We start from the raw sequence: 18,978 nt of genomic DNA, 5'->3' as shown, positions 1-18,978 counted from the left end.
AGACATGATGGCTCCCTGGTGAACTCCACCAAACATTCAAAGAGGAACTAATACCAACCCTCAAACTTTTCCAAAGTATTGAAGCGGAGGGAGCCTTCCTCAGTCATTCTATGAGGCAGCATAACCCTGATACTAAATCCAGACAAGTGCATAGGAGAAACCTATAGACAAATATCCTTTATGAACATCGATGCAAAAATCCGCAACTAAATACAAACAAACAAAATTCATTAGCATATCAAAACAGTTGTACACCCTGACCAAGTGGGGCTTAATCCTCAGAGCCCAAGGACATTTTTAACAAACAGAGATTGGTCAGTGTAATGCTTCTCTCTTGCTCAGTCGCGTCCGGCTCTTTCATGGACGGCAGCACGCCAGGCTCCCCTGTCCTTCACCATCTCCTGGAGCTTGCTCAAGCTCATGTCCATCGAGCCAGTGATGCTATCCCATTCTCTGTCATCCACTTCTCCTCCTGCCCTCAATCTTTCCCAGCATCAGGGTCTTCTCCAGTGAGATACAGGAAGCACAGAGAGTCCCAAGCAAGATGGGCCCAAAGAGATTTCACACCAAGATGCATCATAACTAGATTGCCAGGGACGTCCCCGGTGTGGGGAGCCCCCCCCCACCAGATGCAGAGGGCCCGGGTTAGACCCTAGGTCAGGGAACAAGATCCCCAATGCCACAACTCAGAAGTTCACGCGCTGCAAGTAAAAGATCACTCTTGCCACAAGCAATCCAAGAAAATGAAAAGAATAACGTGAAAAGACACATGGAGCCCAGTGTTCATAGCAGCACTGTTCACAGCAGGCAAGGTGTGGAAGCAACCTAAGTGTCTATCAGCAGAGGGATGGGTAAGGAAGCTGAGGTGCACACGACGGAACATCACTCAGTCGTAAAAGAAGAGGGTGATTTTGCCACAGGGAGCAACAAGCACGGGTCATGCTAAGTGAAATAAGTCATGGAGAAAAAGAAATACAGCATGTTGCCAGTTCACATGTGTAGCCTGAAAGTTAGAGCAGATGAATGCGTGCAGCAAAACGGAGACAGACTCACAGATGCAGAAAGCAGCGAGGAGAGACGTAGAGGGGAGGCACGCTAGGAGCATGGGGCGAGGAGGCACAAACCACCATGTGCAAAGCAGGCAAGCTGCAAGGGTCTATCGCACAGCACAGAACACAGGGCCGGCATTTTACAGTAACTGTCAACGGAGTATAGTCTGTAAGAACAGTGGGCTGCTCTGTTTATACCTACACTAATACAGTACTGTACGCTAGCTAGAGTTTAATTTACATACATGTATTCTTGGGCTTCCCTGGTGGCTCAGCTGGTAAAGAATCCTCCTGCAATGCAGGAGACCTGGGTTTGATCCCTAGGTTGGGAAGATCCCCTGGAGAAGGGAACAGCTACCCACTCCAGTATTCTGGCCTGGAGAATTCCATGGACTGTATGGTCCATGGGGTCTTAAAGAGTCGGACACAACAGAGCGACTTTCACTTTCATTTCACATGTATATTTAACATATATATGCAAATTTAATATCAAAATAAGAGACCATCTTATCAGTCCACCTACGTTCTTGGGATCGATCCATTCTTTGTGGGGCACTCGTGGTCTGTGCACACATGACTCCAAGACCTTGGGCCATCAGGCTACAACAATGAACATGATTTATGCCCTAAAACATGAGGTCATGGGATGGTAGCCCAGAATGCTCTTGCAGTCTGCAAACTGCTCACCTGAAGCGGCTTTGCCGCCCACGATGCTTCCTTCTGCTCATCAGGCAGAGGCTGTTCCATGTTTGGGCCCAAGGCCATCGAAGCTGCTGTCCACGGCGCTCCCTCGGTCCAGCCAACTGCTCCAGCTGCTGTCCATGGTTCTGCTTTTGTTTTTCTGCACAACATAATGCTATTTTTAAACAAACAGACTTTTTTTTTTTTTTTTAATAGTTTTAGGTAAACAGATACATTGAACAAGAGGTATACTCCAATTCCACCTGCAGGTACGCACAGTTTCAGCTATTATTAATATCTTGAATCAGTGTTCTTCATTTGTTATAACTAAATAAATGCTTTCAAACTGTGGTGCTGGAGAAGATTCTTGAGCATTCCTTGGACTGCAAGATCAAACCAGTCAATCCTAAAGGAAATCAATCCAAATATTCATTAAAAGGACTGATGCTGAAGCTCCAATACTTTGGCCACCTGATGCAAAGAGTTGACTTAATGGAAAATATGCTGATGCTGGGAAAGATTGAGAGCAGGAGGAGAAAGGGATGAGAGGATGAGATGAATCAATGGACATGGTTTGTGCAAACTCCGGGAGCTGGTGACGGACAGGGAGGCCTGGTTTGCTGCATCCACGGGGTCACAAAGAGTCAGACACGACTGAGCTACTGAACAGCAACAACAGTTTCTTACAGCGATTAAACCAAAATCAATATGTCACTTAACTAAATCCATAGTCAATGTTACGGTGCTACAATTGTTACCTTACGGGTAGAATTCTTTGAGTTTTGACAAATGCACGATGCCATTTGCACCCAGAAGTCTGCAGGCTGCTGTCCATGGAGCGGCCTGGGTCAGATATGCTGTCTAACCTGCTGCTCATGTGGCCACCACTTCAGCATCACACAATATAACCTTACTGCCCTCACGACCCCTACTTCACCCACGCATTTCTCACCCCTCCCTTGCAAGACCCTGGCAACTGCTGATCCGTAGTCTGTCCCTATAGATGTGTCTCTGAGTTTGAATCACAGAGCATGTAGCCTTCTCTAGCAATAGGCATGTAAGATTCCTCCATGTGTTTTTGTGGCTTGACAGCTTATTCATTTTTCATCGACTTCTTTTGTGACAGTGTCGTCTGTATATAACTGATCTATAAAATGCCTGCCTGTGCTTGATGCGCACATGGCTTTGGACACGCGCACACACCTGTGAGACCATCACTGCAATCAAAGTCTGGGCTCACCCATCACCTCTGAAAGTCTGCCCTTGGGCTCACTGTTTAGGAGGCATGTGTGTTTGAAGTAGACTTAACATGAGACTGTCTCTCTGACAAACGTTGAGGCACACAGTGCAGTTATTAACTGCAGGCACTGAGTCATATGGAGGATCCTGGAATTCAACTCATTCTGCGTAACTGGAGCTACACCCATTGAAACAAAGGAATCAAAGGGTGTCACGACAGGAATCTGTGCGACACGGGGGCTCCCCGGGGGGCAAGCGGCTGAGACCCTGCGTTTCCAGCATAGGGGTGCGGATTCACTTCCTTGCAAGGAAACTAATTCTATATGCTGCTCCATGAGGCCAACAAAACCAGCGAGACTAAGATAAAAAGATAGGAAAAAGAGGAACAGAGTAACTACTAGACAGAAGGGAAGCTACCAGTAGTGTGCACAATGGCGAAGGGTCGATTCGCCAAAAGCAGCTTGTTTCTTTCATTGCACAGTCCTACTGCAGTGTCCTGATGCACTGCAAGTAATTAGCCCACTCACCTACTGAGGAAAGGGAAGAGGAACTAAAGAGCCTCTTGATGAAAGTGAAAGAGGAGAGTGAAAAAGTTGGCTTAAAGCTCAGCATTCAGGAAACTGAGATCATGGCATCCGGTCCCATCACTTCATGGGAAATAGATGGGGAAACAGTGTCAGACTTTATGTTTTGGGGCTCTAAAATCACTGCAGATGGTGACTGCAGCCATGAAATTAAAAGACGCTTACTGCTTGGAAGGAAAGTTATGACCAACCTAGACAGCATATTGAAAAGCAGAGACATTACTTTGCCAACAAAGGTCTGTGTAGTCAAGGCTGTGGCTGCCATTCATGGGGTCACAAAGAGTCGGACACAACTGAGCGACTGAACTAAACTGAGCTGAACTGAGGAATATCCCGGTTGCTTTCAAGTCTGGGAAAATATGAATAAGGTATCCATAAACACTTAGCACCTCTAAGTATCTGTGTGCAGGTTCTAAGGAGGACATGAGTTTCAGCTCATTTGGATAAATATCTAGGAGTGCAGCTGCTGAGCAGTATGGTGAGGTCATATTTAGATTGTTAAGAAATTGCCAGACTATCTTCCAAGCTGGCTGCTTTGCTTTGCATCCGAGAGTGGATGAGAGCTCCTGTTGTTCTGCACCCTCACCAGCACTTGGAAACGTCAGGTTCCCGTTCTTTGTTCCCAGACTCTCACCGTCGGAAGTTGTGCAGCGGCGGCTGAATCTGCGTCTACTCACTGCGTTCAGCCCTGTGTTTAGCCATTGTGGCCTAACCCGCATCTCTGATGGCAGCTGAGGTGGAGCATCCTGTCACTCAGGAGTGACTGTAAGTCTTCTCTGGGGAGAGGTCTGCACAGATCTTCTGCTCACTTGTAAGTCGGGGTGTTTGTGTCTCTGCTGTTGGGCTTTAACCATGCTCTGCCCGTTTGGGAATTAAGCCCTTTGTAAACCGTGAGTTTGGCATGTCTACCCCTTCGTGGCCCATCTTTTCATTCTCCTGACCATGTCTTTCACAGGCAGACATGTTTCTTTTTTTAATATAAATGTTTTTATTTTAATTGGAGGCTAATCACTTTACAATATGGTTTTGGTTTTGTCATACATTGACATGAATCCCCCACGGGTGCACACGTGTTCCCCATCCTGAATCCCCTCCCACCTCCCTCCCCATCCCATCCCTTTGGGTCGTCCCAGTGCCCCCACCGTGTCTCATGCATCAAACCTGGACTGGCGATTCGTTTCACACATGATCATATACATGTTTCAATGCCATTCTCCCCAGACACATTTCAATTCAATCAAGTTCAGCTAATGAATTTCTGTTTTTCACTAAGTGGGCATTTGGTATTGGGTCTAAAACTCGCTGCCAAACCACAGTCCCCTGGTATTCTGCTGTTCGCTGTGGGATCTCTAGCGTATAAAACGACAGTTGGCTTTGTGTTTTGCACGCGGGTCAGCGAGTTGACTCTGTGGCGGGGTCAGGGTTACATTCTCTGCGGGTGGGTGGCGCTGCTTCAGCGCTGTTTGTTTGGAAAGACCACCCCTTGAGCATCCGGCTTCCCCAGTGGCTCAGCAGCAAAGAACACACACACAACACAGTAAGCACAGGAGGCGCTGACATCCACACGAAAGAGCAGAACTAAGTCACTCTGGAACATGCAAGATCTCCAAAACTTACCCCAGACACCCTCTCTCAGGAAGCTAAAGCAGACAGCCCTCAGAGCAGAACCCTCCTCACAGGCTCCCTGGGGTCTGCAGTCCAGGCGTCCACACACAATGCCCGATGCACTGAGAGGCCAAGCAAACTAAAGGGTCGGAGTTTGGAACAGAGAGAGGCTCATTGCAGGGCCATGCGGGTGGAGGAGGTGGCTCATGTCCTAAGCAGCCCTGAACTCCCCGTTTCGGCAGCAGAGGGGAGGTGATGCAGGGGACGGATCAGTTGCGCATGGTCCTCTGACCCATGGGTGAGTGGCAATGTGGAGGTGTCACAGGGGTGGACGCTGCCGGCCTGGGCCCCAGGAGGCCTGCGACTCTGCACTCATGCAGGGGACGGATGAGTTGCGCACGGTCCTCTGATCCATGGGTGAGTGGCAATGTGGAGGTGTCACGGGGGTGGATGCTGCCGGCCTGGGCCCCAGGAGGCCTGCGACTCTGCGCTCGTGACCGTCGTGATCATCAGGCTTGCCTGGTGCTCGTGCTCATGCCACTGCGAGGCAAAGGTCATTTCTGAGCTGCAAGCAATTAGAGAAGCAAGCATAGAACTCCCCACTGACCATCTCCCACCAGGAAGGGCAGGGCGACTCCTCAGAGCACAGCAGGGCTTTGGCAACCAGAGGCCGCTGGACGGTGTGCAGGGCCAGCCTGACTTGCGTGTCCCCCGCGCCCCGCCCCCCACCTGCCTTCCTGAGTGCCCTGCTCTAGGAGATTGCAGTCCCCCCGCTCTGTCTTGTCACTTGCCTAGAGCCTAGGCCCTTGGTCGAGGTCTGTGGAAGCCCAGTGCCACCACGCTGTGGGATTCAACATGAGTGCCGTGTGTGTGCGTGTCTCATGCGTGTGCTCACGCGTGCACATCTGTGCCAGTGCGTGTGCATGCACGCGTGCGAGCATGTTCCTGACCTGCTGGCTGCTCTCCCAGTCGATCTGTCCTGCCGAGTCACAGGGCCCAACCAGGGAACCCCATGTAGGTGGGGTATTCCCACCCAACAAGAGCAAGCCCCTCCCCAGACCTGAAGGCCACTAGCAGTCTGTGGAAGGAGGCGGCTTCAGCCTCCCCCACAGTTCCCTACAGCTGGTGCCTCCAACAAGCTGACCCACCCGTAGTCCAGGAGGAGGGGGTCAGAGACCGCCTGAGGAGGGCAGTGGGCAGGTGGGGGAGGCAGGGAGGAGTCCAGAACCCGCTGCCCCTGCCCCGGGGAGATGCTGGGGTCTGGCCAGGAGCTGACCCCAGAGGGAACCACGGGCGGCCTGGTGGGATCTCCTGAGCAGACCACGGCAGGCGTCAGCTCAGGAAGACGGCCCACTCCAGCCTCAGGGGCCGACGCTGAAGGGGGCGGCCACCCCTCCCTGAGCCCCTTGAGGGCTTTTAGAGCCTTCTGTTTTGTGGAGTCAGATGGACAGGATTCCACGTGTTGCTCCCAGGTGACCCTAAGGGTGGCATGTGAGGGGACCTGCAGGCCGTCCATAAGGCCGGGACAGGCCGAGGCTGAGGCTGCTCTGGTGTCCAAGGGTGGAGAGGGCGGCCTGGAAATCGAGTCAAGAGGGACCACGTCACTGGTATAGTTGCCAGGGAGATGGGGGTTCAGAAGGGAAAATACATGTTCTGTACACCTGGAGGTCACACCTGGGGGTGGGGGGAGTCACATCCAGGGACACACGGGGGTCACTCAGAGAGGGAAACACATTTTCGTACACCTAGAGGTCACATCTGGAGGGTCACGTCCAGGGTCACACCAGGGTCACAGCAGACAGCTGCGGTGGTTCAGATAAATATCTGTTAAAGAGGAGGGCTGCCTTCGTGGGGTGCCTGGGAGTTTGGCTTCTGGCTGCGCTCACATACCAAAGTCCACGGACGCTCAGTCCCCTCGCACGGCATGGGGTGGCACCCCCGTGCGGCCCCGCACGTGCCCCCCAGGCCACTTGTGATGCCTAGTGCAGTGCCACAGCTGCTAAGGTGCCAGCACACGGCCAGTTCAGGCCTCCTTCTTGGAACTTTCTGGATTTCGAATATGTGTTTAATCCACAGTTGTATGAGAGAATGCAGAGGGCCTGCTGTGCTTGCCTGATCAGCAGACAGCCTTCCGATGGGTCTCCATTCTTCATCGAGCGGCCCCCCCACCCCCACCCGCTGCAGGGCAGGGTCTCATCAGCTGCAGGGCACAGTTTCAGCTTCCATGTGATGAGGACCCAGGGCCGGCCGGGGTACCATGGGGGCCACAGATGGGCAGGTCGCCCGGCGGTCACTTTACGTGTATGGATCCCGCTGAGCACCCCGGACTCCAACAAGTCATACAGTGGTCTACAGGGGTCACTCCCAGAGGCGGAGGGCCAGATGCATGGGAGAGTCTGTGCTCAAGGGGCGGGGAGTGCGGCTGGAGGAACCGCTGGAGGCCTTCCACAGGGGCCTCATGAACATTCTCACTCACTACACTCTGGACCAGGATGTGCAGAGACAGGAACTGACCGGAATCCCGGCCTGACACAAGCATGCACTCTGTCCGGGGATGCGGCCGCCAGCCGGGGACACCCAGCACCCCCACAGGAAGCAGCCCAGGACGCAGCCCCCTCCCTGTGGGCCAGGCCTGCAGGACCGCCATCTCTAGCAACAGCCCCGGAAGCCCCACCCCGCAGTGACATCCCCCCACAGCCCAGGCTCCATCAACACCGCACGGCTTCCTGGGCTTTGTCCTCGCTTCCCACTGAGGACCAAGCAGAGAAAGATGGACAGGACGTGGCCCAGCCTTCACACTGGGGTCCATATCTTGTCAGCCGTCCAGCTTCCCCAGCCCTGCATCCCCCATCAGGACCCCTGAGGGCCTCTTTTTCCTATAGAGAAGCTTTCCACGCACAGAAAATAGTTTAACATACATGATTTAACATACGTGATTACATGCTAAAACTCTTCAGTTGTGTCAAACTCTTTGCAACACTGTGGACTGTAGCCCTCCAATTTCATCTGTCCGTGGGATTCTCCAGGCAAGAATACTGGCATGGCTTCCGTGCCCTCCTCCAGGGGATCTTCCTGATCCAGGCCTCGAGCCTGTGTCTCTCACGCCTCCTGCACCAGCAGGCGGGTTGTTTAGCTCTAGTGCCACCCGAGAAGCCCCAACCTGCCAGCGCACACATTGTCCACCGAGAATGCTACAGGCTCTCACACGCACGTGATCTCGCTCCCACGCAGTTAGCAAGTCGCCCAAATACACAGAGGCGAGCCACCGAACCACCACTCCCATGAAGCCCAAGCCCTGGCCGCAGCAGCTCGGAAGAAGCAGCCTCTGCTTTTCCCCTTAAAACGTCCCCAGTGCTTCAGGAGACACAGATCTCATCACAGCAGCTCAGGGTCGCAGTGACGAACAGCGCCAGCGTATCCTGAGGCCTGATGCAAACAGGGACAGAGATGAAGCTGGCGGAGCAGCCTGGGCAGGGGAGGCAGTTGCCAGCAGACACGAAGGGAGATGGGGTGAGAGGGCAGCTGCCGAGCAGCCTCGTGGGCAGGCAGGGTCCTGCTTGACCGCAGCCCGGACACTCGAGGAGGACCTCGCGTGATTGGTCACACAGCTGAGGATGCAGGCAGCCCTGGAGGGCATCCACACCACACACGAAGAAAGCCAGGCTTCCCTTGGAGACTCTGAGTGGGTGCTCCCAGCCCCAGGGCCAAGCAGCTTCTGCACAGATGATCCTCAGCCTCCGTGGGGCCAGCTCACCTGCCGGCGCCCCGCCTCCTCTTATTACGATTCCGTCAGCCTTTGATTTCCTGAGAGGCCGCAGTCCTCGCTGAAGGGCCTCGAGGGGCTTCTGTTTCCTGGGTTAAACCTCAATGTGCACAAGAATGAAAAGTCCTTCCAGAAACAGAACCTGAGGGAGGGACAGGCACCGCGCTCTGTCCTGGGAGCAGCAGCCGTCGGGATCTGGGGAGGCGGGTGTGAGGCCCGGTACCCGGCAGCCACAGGGCAGACAGGAAGGAGGTACAGAAAAGAGGGTTCAGAGGGGTCGGGTCACGCAGGTGCCTTTACAGCAGGTTGAGTCAAGGATGAGCCAGGTCCCAGACACGGTGGGGACTCACAGCTGGGCTGAGGGACACCTGAAAGGCTGACTCCTCTGCTGTGACATCCCAACCAGGACTCAGCCGCCAGGAACACCTCAAAGCCTCTCTCTGCTCTCACCGTGAGGCGGCTTCTTCTCTCATGGTGAAGACCCGGACTTCGCCACGAGGCTCACGGTGTCGCAGCACTCAGCGAACGGCCGGCCTCACCAGCCCTCTCCAGTAAAAGGGTTTGTCTAGAAAGAATGCGGCCTCAAGACCTGCTGCGCACACTGTGCATTTGATAAAGCCCAGGCCTCGAGCACCCGCATCCCATTGTCAGCCGCCACCAGCCACAGCAGCTTGCCCCAGCTGCGTGGGCACAGAAATGTCCTGCAGGGATTCCCAAGAGGGACTGACCCTCCTCACCAAACGCACAGCAGCAGGGGACCAGGAGGAGGAAACCAGCACCCTCCGTGCCCTGGGCCACGTGGCAGTTTGTCTCCCCAGAAACCTGGGCGACAGGTGGGTGGACCCCACGGGCCTGACCCTCTAAGCCCAGACATTGTCAGGCCTTTTTCCAGACTCATCACTTGTGGTGAGCTGAGCAGGTTATGATATATGTGGTTCGTGAGCAATGCAGACGCCTGTGACTACAGCTTGCAGGCCCAGTGACCGGAGGCCAGGACACTAACACGGATCAGACCCACATTCCGCAGCCCCTCCCCACAGTGCTGGCCAGGTGGGGGCGGGCCTGAAGCAGCACAGCAGGCAGGCTGCCCACCAAGCATGGAGGGGTGGCACCCTGCCCCCCGCACACGGCACGTCTGGGGTGGGGGCTATGAGGGCTCCTGGAATTCCGGACCCCGGGCCTAACGCTGAAGCCATCAGACGGCACAGCCACACTGTCCAGGGCGGCCCAGGAGCCCAGTGGGCTGGGAGGCCCAGAGGGCTCAGGTGCGGGGCCCAGGCCCCAGGCTACAGAGCAGCAACAGGCCCTGCAGACGGTGAAGGCCCGTGACCCTGGGGTTCCCACCGCTCCCCTGGGTCCCAGGGCCTCTCTCACCCGCCTCCACACAGATACCCACACCAGGCACCTCAGCCGCATCTGGACTCCCCCAGGCCCTCTGAGGCAGAAACACCCAGAAGAAAAGGGAACCTCAGGGAGCAAGTCTTGCCACCAGGTTTCAATCCCCTTCGCACGTTTGCAGGACTAGGGGCAGGGCGTTCACACCTCTGGGGGCCACGTCACAGGTGCTAGGGAGCAGGGCTGCAGACACAGCGCACAGATCCCAGGAGCACACGTGTCTGGGGCCAGAGCAAGGAAGGGGCCCGGAGCCCCGGGCTGCAGGGGAGCCCCCTGCACGGCCCCCACCATGGGTGAGTGGGGACCCTGAGGGTGAGCACACAGGGACAGGAATGAGAGCCCTGGAGGGAGATCGGCCTCGGGACCCCCGGAGGGGCTGGAGCAGCCGAGTGGGCCTGGGGGAGGCAGCTGCCCCTAGTCACCATGCGGGATGAGCGCAGGGACGGAACCCGGGCAGGGGGCACCGGACTAAGAGCGCTGCTGCCCGGGGCTGAGGAGCTCAGGGGGGCTGTGGGCCGTCGAGGAGCAGGACGGACTGGAGACGGAGGGGAGGGCTGCGCATGACCAGGGGCTCTGGAGGCCAGGGCTGGGTGGGCATGAGGACCAGCCAGGATGGAAGGAGGGTCTGATCTGAGGAGCAGGGAAGGGAGAGGACCCCAGGGCAGTGACGGCTCCTGGACAGGCTGGTGGAGCCGACGTGGGTCCCAGGATAGGGCCATGTGCGGGGACTGTGGGTCCCGACTGGGCTGGGGCTGAGCACAGCGGCAGAGCTGGGGGCAGGACTGCAGGGCCAGCTGGGTTCCATGTCCACAGCCGGCAACACAGGGCTGAGCCCACCGCCCCCCAGGACGCAGGGGGCTGACCAGAGCCCAGGGCCTGAGGACCAGCAGCGGGAGCTGGAGAGAGGCAGGTGACCCGAAAACTGGAGGCAGCAAGGGGCCAGAGGAGAGTGTGGGTGGAGGGATAGAGAAGAGCGGAGAGTAAGGGCAGGACCTCCGCCAGGAGGGGCCCGGGCGGACAGAGCTCCTCCAAGGGAGGGCTGCCTGGAGGCCGTGTGGGCACCTGGCAAGTCCAGAGATGAGAGCTGGACCCAGGAAATAAAGGGGTGACGAGTGGAGCTGGGCAGGGGTGAGGGCTCCCAGAGGGGCCAGAGGGGCAGGAGAGGCTGAGGGGGCAGCCCAGGGACAGGGGGCAGCAAGGCCACCAGTGAGCAGGGGCTGGGAGAGCAGGGAGAGCCCTGGGGCTTTGGGGGAGCAGGTACAGGTTATGAGGGTGAGCTGGGGTTAGGAGGGCAGGGGACCTCTGGTGTTTGGGGAGCAGGTACAGCTTGTGAGGGTGAGCAGGGCCTGGGAGGACAGGGGGAGCCCTGGTGCTTTGGTGGGGGGGGCCAGGTACAGCTTGTGGGTGAGCAGGGGTTAGGAGGGCAGGGGGCCCCTGGTGCTTTGGGGGAGCAGGTACAGCTTGAGAGGGTGAGCAGGGCCTGGGAGGACAGGGGAAGCCCTGAGGATTTGGGGGGGTGGGTACAGCTTTTGGGAGTGAGCAGGGGCTGGGAGGGCAGGGAGAGCGCTGGGGCTTTGGGGGAGCAGGTACAGCTTGTGGGCGAGCAGGGGTCAGGAGGGCAGGGGACCTCTGGTGTTTGGGGAGCAGGTACAGCTTGTGAGGGTGAGCAGGGGCTGGGAGGGCAGGGGGAGCCCTGATGCTTTGGTGGGGGGGGGCGGCAGGTACAGCTTGTGTGTGAGCAGGGGTTAGGAGGGCAGGGGGCCCCTGGTGCTTTAGGGGAGCAGGTACAGGTTATGAGGATGAGCAGGGGGCTAGTAGGACAGGGGGTGTCCCTGGTGTTTGGGGGAACAGGTACAGCTTGTGAGGGTGGGCTGGGGCTGGGAGAACAGGGGGTGTCCCTGGTGTTTATGGGAGCAGGTACAGCTTGTGAGGGTGAGCAGAGGGCTAATAGGACTGGGGAAGCCCCTGGGTTTTGGGGGAGCAGGTACAGGTTATGAGGGTGAGCCGGAGGCTGGGAGGGCAGGGGGCACCTAAGAGCTTTAGCAGAGCACGTAGCGCTTCTGAGGTGAGCAGGGGCCTGAAAGGACAGGGGCGACCCCAGAGCTTTGGGTGAGCAGGCATGGCTTGTGAAGGTGGGCAAGGGCCTGGGAGGACGGGGGAGCCCCCGAGAGCTTTGGGGGATCGGGTACAGCTGTAGGGGTGAGCAGGGGCCTGGGAGGACGGGGGAGCCCCCCAGAGCTTTGGGGGGTCGGGTACAGCTGTAGGGGTGAGCAGGGGCCGGGGGGGACGGGGGAGCCCTCCAGAGCTTTGGGGGGTCGGGTACAGCTGTAGGCGTGAGCAGGGGCCTGGGAGGACGGGGGACGCCTGGCGCTCAGGGAGCAGGTAGGGCTTCTAGGGGTGAAAGGGGCAGGGAGGGCAGGGGACTCTCTGGGGTGTCTGAGGGGAGAAGGTGGCGATTGCACAGGTGAACTGGGCTCTGGGAACGAGCAGCTGGCCGGCTAGTGTTGAAGTCGGAGGCAGAGGGTCTGAGCTAAAGGGAGCCCTTTTGCTGCAGGGTCGGGGATAGCAAGGCCAAGTGCAGAGGAAAATGAAGGATGCTCTGGCCTGAAGTGGGAGGGCTTCCCGATGAGAGCAGGTGGCCTCCATTCACAGGCCCAGGGTTCCCATTGTGTTGCAGCCATCTCTGGGGACTCAGGGTGGATGGGGGTCGGCCAAGGCAAGGGGCAGCTGCCAAGACAGGGGACAAGGCTGGGACTACATGAGGCTCTTCCTCGAGGTCTCAGACGGGCAGGGGCCCGGGGAGCTGACCAGGCTCTTCCTCGAGGTCTCAGATGAGGCTGCAGGCCCACAGAGCTGACCAGGCTCTAGGGACAGCTCAGCCGGGGGCTGGGGCCCGGGTAGCTAACCAGACTCTTCTTCGAGGTCTCAGATGAGGCTGCAGGCCCACGGAGCTGACCAGGCTCTAGGGACAGCCCGGTTAGACGGGCTGGGGCCCGCAGAGCCACTCAGTGCTGGAGGTGCAGGCAGGGCCCAAGCAAGGCCCCCACAGTGCTGAGCGCGGGGTGCACCCAGGAAGATCAGGGCCTGGAGGGTCTGGTGAGGAGGAGCCGGGCAGCCAGGAGTCTGGAGCAGGGGCCGAGGGCCAATCAGGGGAACCAGGTGAGGGACGGGGCCAGAGACACATCTTTGGGAGCCTGGTGGGACCAGGGTTGGGAGGGGACAATCAAGGAAGAGAACTCAGAGACAGGGTCCAGGATCAGGGCTGGGATGTGAGCCCAGAGCGCCTGTGCAGAGCTGGCCCCAAAGTCACCGGCCTGCAGGGCTGAGGCCAGGCCGGACGGGGGCTGGGGGCAGAGCAGGATGAGGGGGACAGGCTCCTCCAGGCTGAGGGAGCAGGGGCCACGGGAAGGGCCAGGCGCCCAGAGGAGGGAAGCAGCCCTGGGCTCTAATCCAGGAGCCCACACTCACCAACCCAAGCTGTGTCCAGACATCCCAGCTGCAGCGCACAGAGCTGGGTGGCCACTATGCCGGGCAGTCATCAGACCCTGGAAGCAGATGGTGGCTGGGCTCAGAGGTGCCCCAGGCCTGGGCACCTGAGGTCCTGCTGGACCCTGCATTCACCCAGCCTCCTCTCTCACAGCCTCTACCACACCTCCGAAAGTCTACCCTCTAGCATCCAGCTGCGGGGACACGTCCAGCTCCACCGTGACCCTGGGCTGCCTGGTCTCCAGCTATATGCCCGAGCCGGTGACCGTGACCTGGAACTCGGGTGCCCTGACCAGCGGCGTGCACACCTTCCCGGCCATCCTGCAGTCCTCCGGGCTCTACTCTCTCAGCAGCGTGGTGACCGTGCCGGCCAGCACCTCAGGAGCCCAGACCTTCACCTGCAACGTAGCCCACCCGGCCAGCAGCACCAAGGTGGACAAGCCTGTCACTGCAAGGCCTCGGGTCCTGCAGACAACGCCAGGGTCACCTATCCGTACTGTAAGACCCACGACCCAGGGTATGTGAGCCCCACACTCCCGCCTGCAGGGGCCTCACCCCAGGGGTGCTGGGAACCAGGCCCAGCGTGTCAGGGGAGGCCCTGTCTGTCTCTCTCCTGAAGGTCTCGCAGGCTTGGGGAGGGGTCGTCTGGAGTTTCCACAACATCCAGGCTGCTGCAGGCTGGATGACACCTCGGCTCCTGGCCCCACAGAGGCAGGCCCTGGGCTCGGCTACTAAAACGTGTCCCTCCCCTAAGCCCAGCCCTTGGCTTCCTGCCCTGGTAATCCCAGTCTGCTCTCTCTGCAGAGCCCAAAGGTGAACAGAAACCCTGCCAGTGTCCCAAATGCCCAGGTAAGTCAGCTGGCATCACCCGCTGTCTGACAGTGGCAGACAGCGCTCACGGGCAGCCGGGTGGAGAACGCACACCCAAAGGAGGTTTCCCAAGTGCAGAACCCCCACCGTGCTTTCTCACCAGCCACAGAAACTCTGGGAGGACTGTCTGTCTTCATCTTCCCACCGAAACCCAAGGACACCCTTACAATCTCTGGAACGCCCGAGGTCACGTGTGTGGTGGTGGACGTGGGCCAGGATGACCCCGAGGTGCAGTTCTCCTGGTTCGTGGACAACGTGGAGGTGCGCACGGCCAGGACAACGCCGAGAGAGGAGCAGTTCAACAGCACCTACCGCGTGGTCAGCGCCCTGCCCATCCAGCACCAAGACTGGCTGCGGGGCAAGGAGATCAAGTGCAAGGTCCACAACAAAGGCCTCCCGGCCCCCATCGTGAGGACCATCTCCAGGACCAAAGGTGGGCCAGGTGGGCGGGCCCAGGAGGGTCCCGTGGGCCAATCAGAGTGATTCCTGTGCTAACAGGCTTGTCTGTCCCCACAGGGCAGGCTCGGGAGCCGCAGGTGTACGTCCTGGCCCCACCCCGGGAAGAGCTCAGCAAAAGCACGCTCAGCGTCACCTGCCTCATCACCGGTTTCTACCCAGAAGAGGTAGACGTGGAGTGGCAGAGAGATGGGCAGCCTGAGTCGGAGGACAAGTACCACACAACCCCGCCCCAGCTGGACGCCGACGGCTCCTACTTCCTGTACAGCAGGCTCAGGGTGAACAAGAGCAGCTGGCAAAGAGGAGACACCTACGCGTGTGCGGTGATGCATGAAGCTCTACGGAATCACTACAAAGAGAAGGCCATCTCTAAGTCTCCGGGTAAATGAGCCACACGCCGCTGATCTAGTGAATGTTCCCTCATCCACCCGCCCCTCCCCTCCAACCCCGGGCTCCAGGTCCAGCCAGGACGCCCTAGCCCCTCCCTGTGTGCATGCCTCCTGGGCCGCCATGAATAAAGCACCCAGGCCGCCCTGGGACCCTGCAACGCTGTGCTGGTTCTTTCCGAGGCAGAGCCCTGGTGACCGCCAGGCCTGCGGGGGGTGGGCTGAGCCCACTCTGGGCCGCTTGGTTCAGCATCTGTGGGGGCGCTGACCCCTCTCCGGGCCAGACACACAGTGAGTGGGTCCAGCAGGCCCCCTGGGGGCTGCCCGAGGCCTCGGAGGGGCTTGGCCAGAGGTGCAGCTCCACGGCCCCCTCCAGCCACCACATTCTGGGCCAGACTCTGGGCAGGAACGGGGGAAGCCCCCGACACCTCAGGGATTGAGGCCCAACGCTTCCCGCCTCTGCTCCAGCCCACGCTGAGGGGCAGGGCCGCGGCCTTGTCCCCAGGCCCCTGTTCCTGGGTGCCCAGAGTCCGTGTGTCCACTCTGGGCCTGCCTGGAGCCAGACTGGCCCAGGGGGAGGTCCTGCTTCACCCTCAGGCTCCCGAGGTCAGGCGTCGTCGTCGGCCAGTAGCTCTGCCTGGCTCTCTCTGCCCCGGGGCCAGGCCTGTGTGCCCATGGGGAGGTCGTCCCTGTGCCTGAAAAGGGCCCAGGCTGGGAGCCCTGAACGTCCAGGGCAGGGACCTAGCTGCTCCCTGGGGACACTGAGCCCAGAGCCCCAGACACCAAGCCCCAGCCCCGCACGCACACGAGACAGCCCACACCCAGCGTCCTCCACACGCACTCAGGCGTCCACCGGCACACAAGCACGCTTCACCCCCGTCACACACCCACATGCCTGCACACACTCAGGTCTCACGCTCCGGGACCCATGGAGTGATCCCACGGGCCCAGACCCAGAGCTGGGTCTCATGAGCCCTCCCTGTGGACATCAGCTGGTCCCCATCCTCCAGCACCCTTGGGCTGCTCAGCGGCCCTTTCCCACGCTGACCACACTGACCAGGTCAGACATCCTTCCTCACCTCCCCTGGGGCACCCACGCCCCTCCCTCGCAGGCTGAGACCCCCCCTCAGCCCCGCGTCCTGGCACCCTCACCCCTCGGGCGCAGGGACACAGCCCGGCACTGTCTGCCCTCCCTCTCGGGGACAGAGCCCAGGCACGTGCGCTCTGCTGAGCCTCCGGGCTCCAGGCCTGGCCCCCAGGGCAGAGGAGGCCAGGAACTGAGCCTCTGTCCTGCGGGGAGGTGGGGTCAGGGCCCCAGCTCAGGGCACAGCTCAGGATGGGAGCAGGACCCCACAGGCCAGGCCCAGACAGTGGCCAGGGCTGGAGGGCTGGGGCTGGGGCCCAGAGACTGACCTCAGGTGACCCCTGCCCGGCCCATGGGGGATCACACCGCCATCCCCCCCGCCGCAGAGGGAGCCCTGCCCCGAAGCCCCGATGGCCCTGCCCAGCCCCCCGTGGGCAGACACAGCACTGACCCCCCTCCCTGTGCAGATCTGCTGCTGGAGGAGGAGAGCTGTGTGGACGCCCAGGACGGGGAGCTGGACGGGCTCTGGACGACTATCTCCATCTTCATCACGCTCTTCCTGCTCAGCGTCTGCTACAGCGCCACTGTGACCCTCTTCAAGGTGGGGGCCCACCCTGCTGGGCCCTCGGGCCCCCTCTCTGTCCCCAGGGTCCCCGCAGAGTCCCTCCCTGCCCCTCACTGCCCACTCACTGTCTACTCATACCCCTGGGGGAGGCCCACGTGGGATCCAGTCCTTGCTCACCCTGTCCCCCCACAGGTGAAATGGATCTTCTCCTCAGCAGTGGAGCTGAAGAGGACGATGGTCCCCAACTACAGGAACACGATTGGGCAGGGCGCCTAGAGCTCCGGTGGGTGGAGGGGCCACGTCCAGCGCCCGGTGCTGCTCAGTTTCAGCCAGGCCTGCTCCTTTGCGCTCTGACCCAGCCAACCTCTGACCTCTCACCCAGACTCACCCACATCTCCACTCTGACGTTGCAGCCATGGCAACCTGCCCCGCCCCCCTGAGACCCGAGTGGAAAACAGGTGGTGACCCCACCGAGCTGGTGGACGCCGAGGGCCTCTGGGAAGCCTGCAAGACACCAGTGGGCTGCGAGTCCCCCACCAGGAACACACAGGTCAGAGTTCAGCTCTGCCTGGAGGAGTAGGAGGCTGGGTCCAGGGCTGTCTGCACAGGGCGCCCGCATCTTGCCCAGGCCTGGATCCAAACCGCAGGTCCCTGGGGGAGGAAGCTGAGTCCCCACACCGTATGCACAGGGCCCAGCCCCCGCATCTTGCCCAGGCCTGGATTCAGACCACAGGTCCCCGGGGGAGGCCCCTGCGTCAGATCCCTGGGAACAGCTTACCTGCAGGGGCCCAGCCTCCCAGCAGGCAAGCTCCTGGGAGGACCACTACCGGTCACTCAGGTCACCTCCACCGAGGACGCTGCTGGGAGCAGGGCCTGGGCCCACAGAGGCCGCAGGAGCCCCGGTGGGGAAGGGGTGACGTCCCGCCAACGGGCCGCCTGGAGACGGGCCTGGTGACCGGTTCCCAGTGGACAGAGCTGGAGGGGCTCCCAGGACACAGGACGGCAGGGCAGCCAGTCCATCCGGTGGCCAACAGCCTGACACTCCCCCAGGAGCTCGGCCTGCACCGAGAGCGGGGGTGAGAGGTGAGACCAGAGACCCACAGAGGCCCAGCCCCGGGCCCCGGGCCCACCCCGCCTCTCGGGACAGACTCTCCCGTCATTGCAGAAATGTGCATGGGCTTCTCTGGATGGGAGGCGCTGCCCCAGGACTGGAAGGACCACAGCCCTGGGACTTGGGAAGCTGCTTCTGCGAATGTGGTAGCCTGCTCTTTGCTGTCTCTTTATCTCTTTAACGACAATAAAGCATCTTTACTTCGCCTAGCTCACCGGCCAGTCTCCGTATGTTGACACGCCTTCTCCCTTTGAGGAGTCCACAGCCTGGCTGCCCCATCCCCACTGGCCCCGGGCTTCCTGCCCCCACCACCTGCACCCAGGGTCCCTGGTCCCATCCCTACCTGACTCATGGGTGCCTGACCCCCACCCACGACCCGCCCCTAGGGCTCCACTCTGCCTCCCAGGCAGAGGCCAGCCTGGCACCAGGGGAGCCACAGACAAGTGCCCCGTGTTGGGTGGTCAGCACAGGAGGCTGTAACAAACACCGCAGGGGGCTTGGACCACAGGCGTCACCACTCACACCTTGGAGCCTGGGACCCCGGATCCAGGAGTGCAGGGCCAGCTCCTGCTGAGGCCTGTCTCCGTGGGGTGTAGATGCCGTGTCCTCACGGGCGCACCCCTCTGTGCCTGTCTGTGTCCTCACCTCCTCTTAGAGGGTCTCCAGTCAGACTGGACGAGGGCCCACCCTCGGACCCCAGCTCA

The 18,978-nt window shown here is 59.8% G+C and overlaps 3 gene segments (V, D, J or C); all 3 read left to right on the top strand.

The window, feature by feature from the left end:
- Positions 1-15,675, top strand: part of LOC138423845 (Ig gamma chain C region-like) — a 235,259-nt gene extending 219,584 nt beyond the window's left edge. The window contains 4 exon segments of the C gene segment in view: positions 13,942-14,319; positions 14,607-14,651; positions 14,776-15,105; positions 15,189-15,675. Coding sequence covers positions 13,942-14,319; positions 14,607-14,651; positions 14,776-15,105; positions 15,189-15,517 — 1,082 coding nt within the window.
- The window catches only part of LOC138423846 (immunoglobulin gamma-1 heavy chain-like), a 161,797-nt gene that overhangs the window by 112,444 nt on the left and 30,375 nt on the right, over positions 1-18,978 (top strand).
- On the top strand, positions 16,854-18,483 carry LOC138423850 (immunoglobulin heavy constant gamma 1-like). The segment is given in 2 exon segments: positions 16,854-17,199; positions 17,356-18,483. Coding segments are annotated over 2 exon segments (333 nt in total).

This window comes from Ovis canadensis, chromosome 18 (assembly GCF_042477335.2).
Source record: "Ovis canadensis isolate MfBH-ARS-UI-01 breed Bighorn chromosome 18, ARS-UI_OviCan_v2, whole genome shotgun sequence".
Classification (NCBI taxonomy): Eukaryota; Metazoa; Chordata; class Mammalia; order Artiodactyla; family Bovidae; genus Ovis; species Ovis canadensis.
The sequence above is the reverse complement of the archived record's forward strand: the minus strand, read 5'-3'. Positions and strand labels throughout refer to the sequence as shown.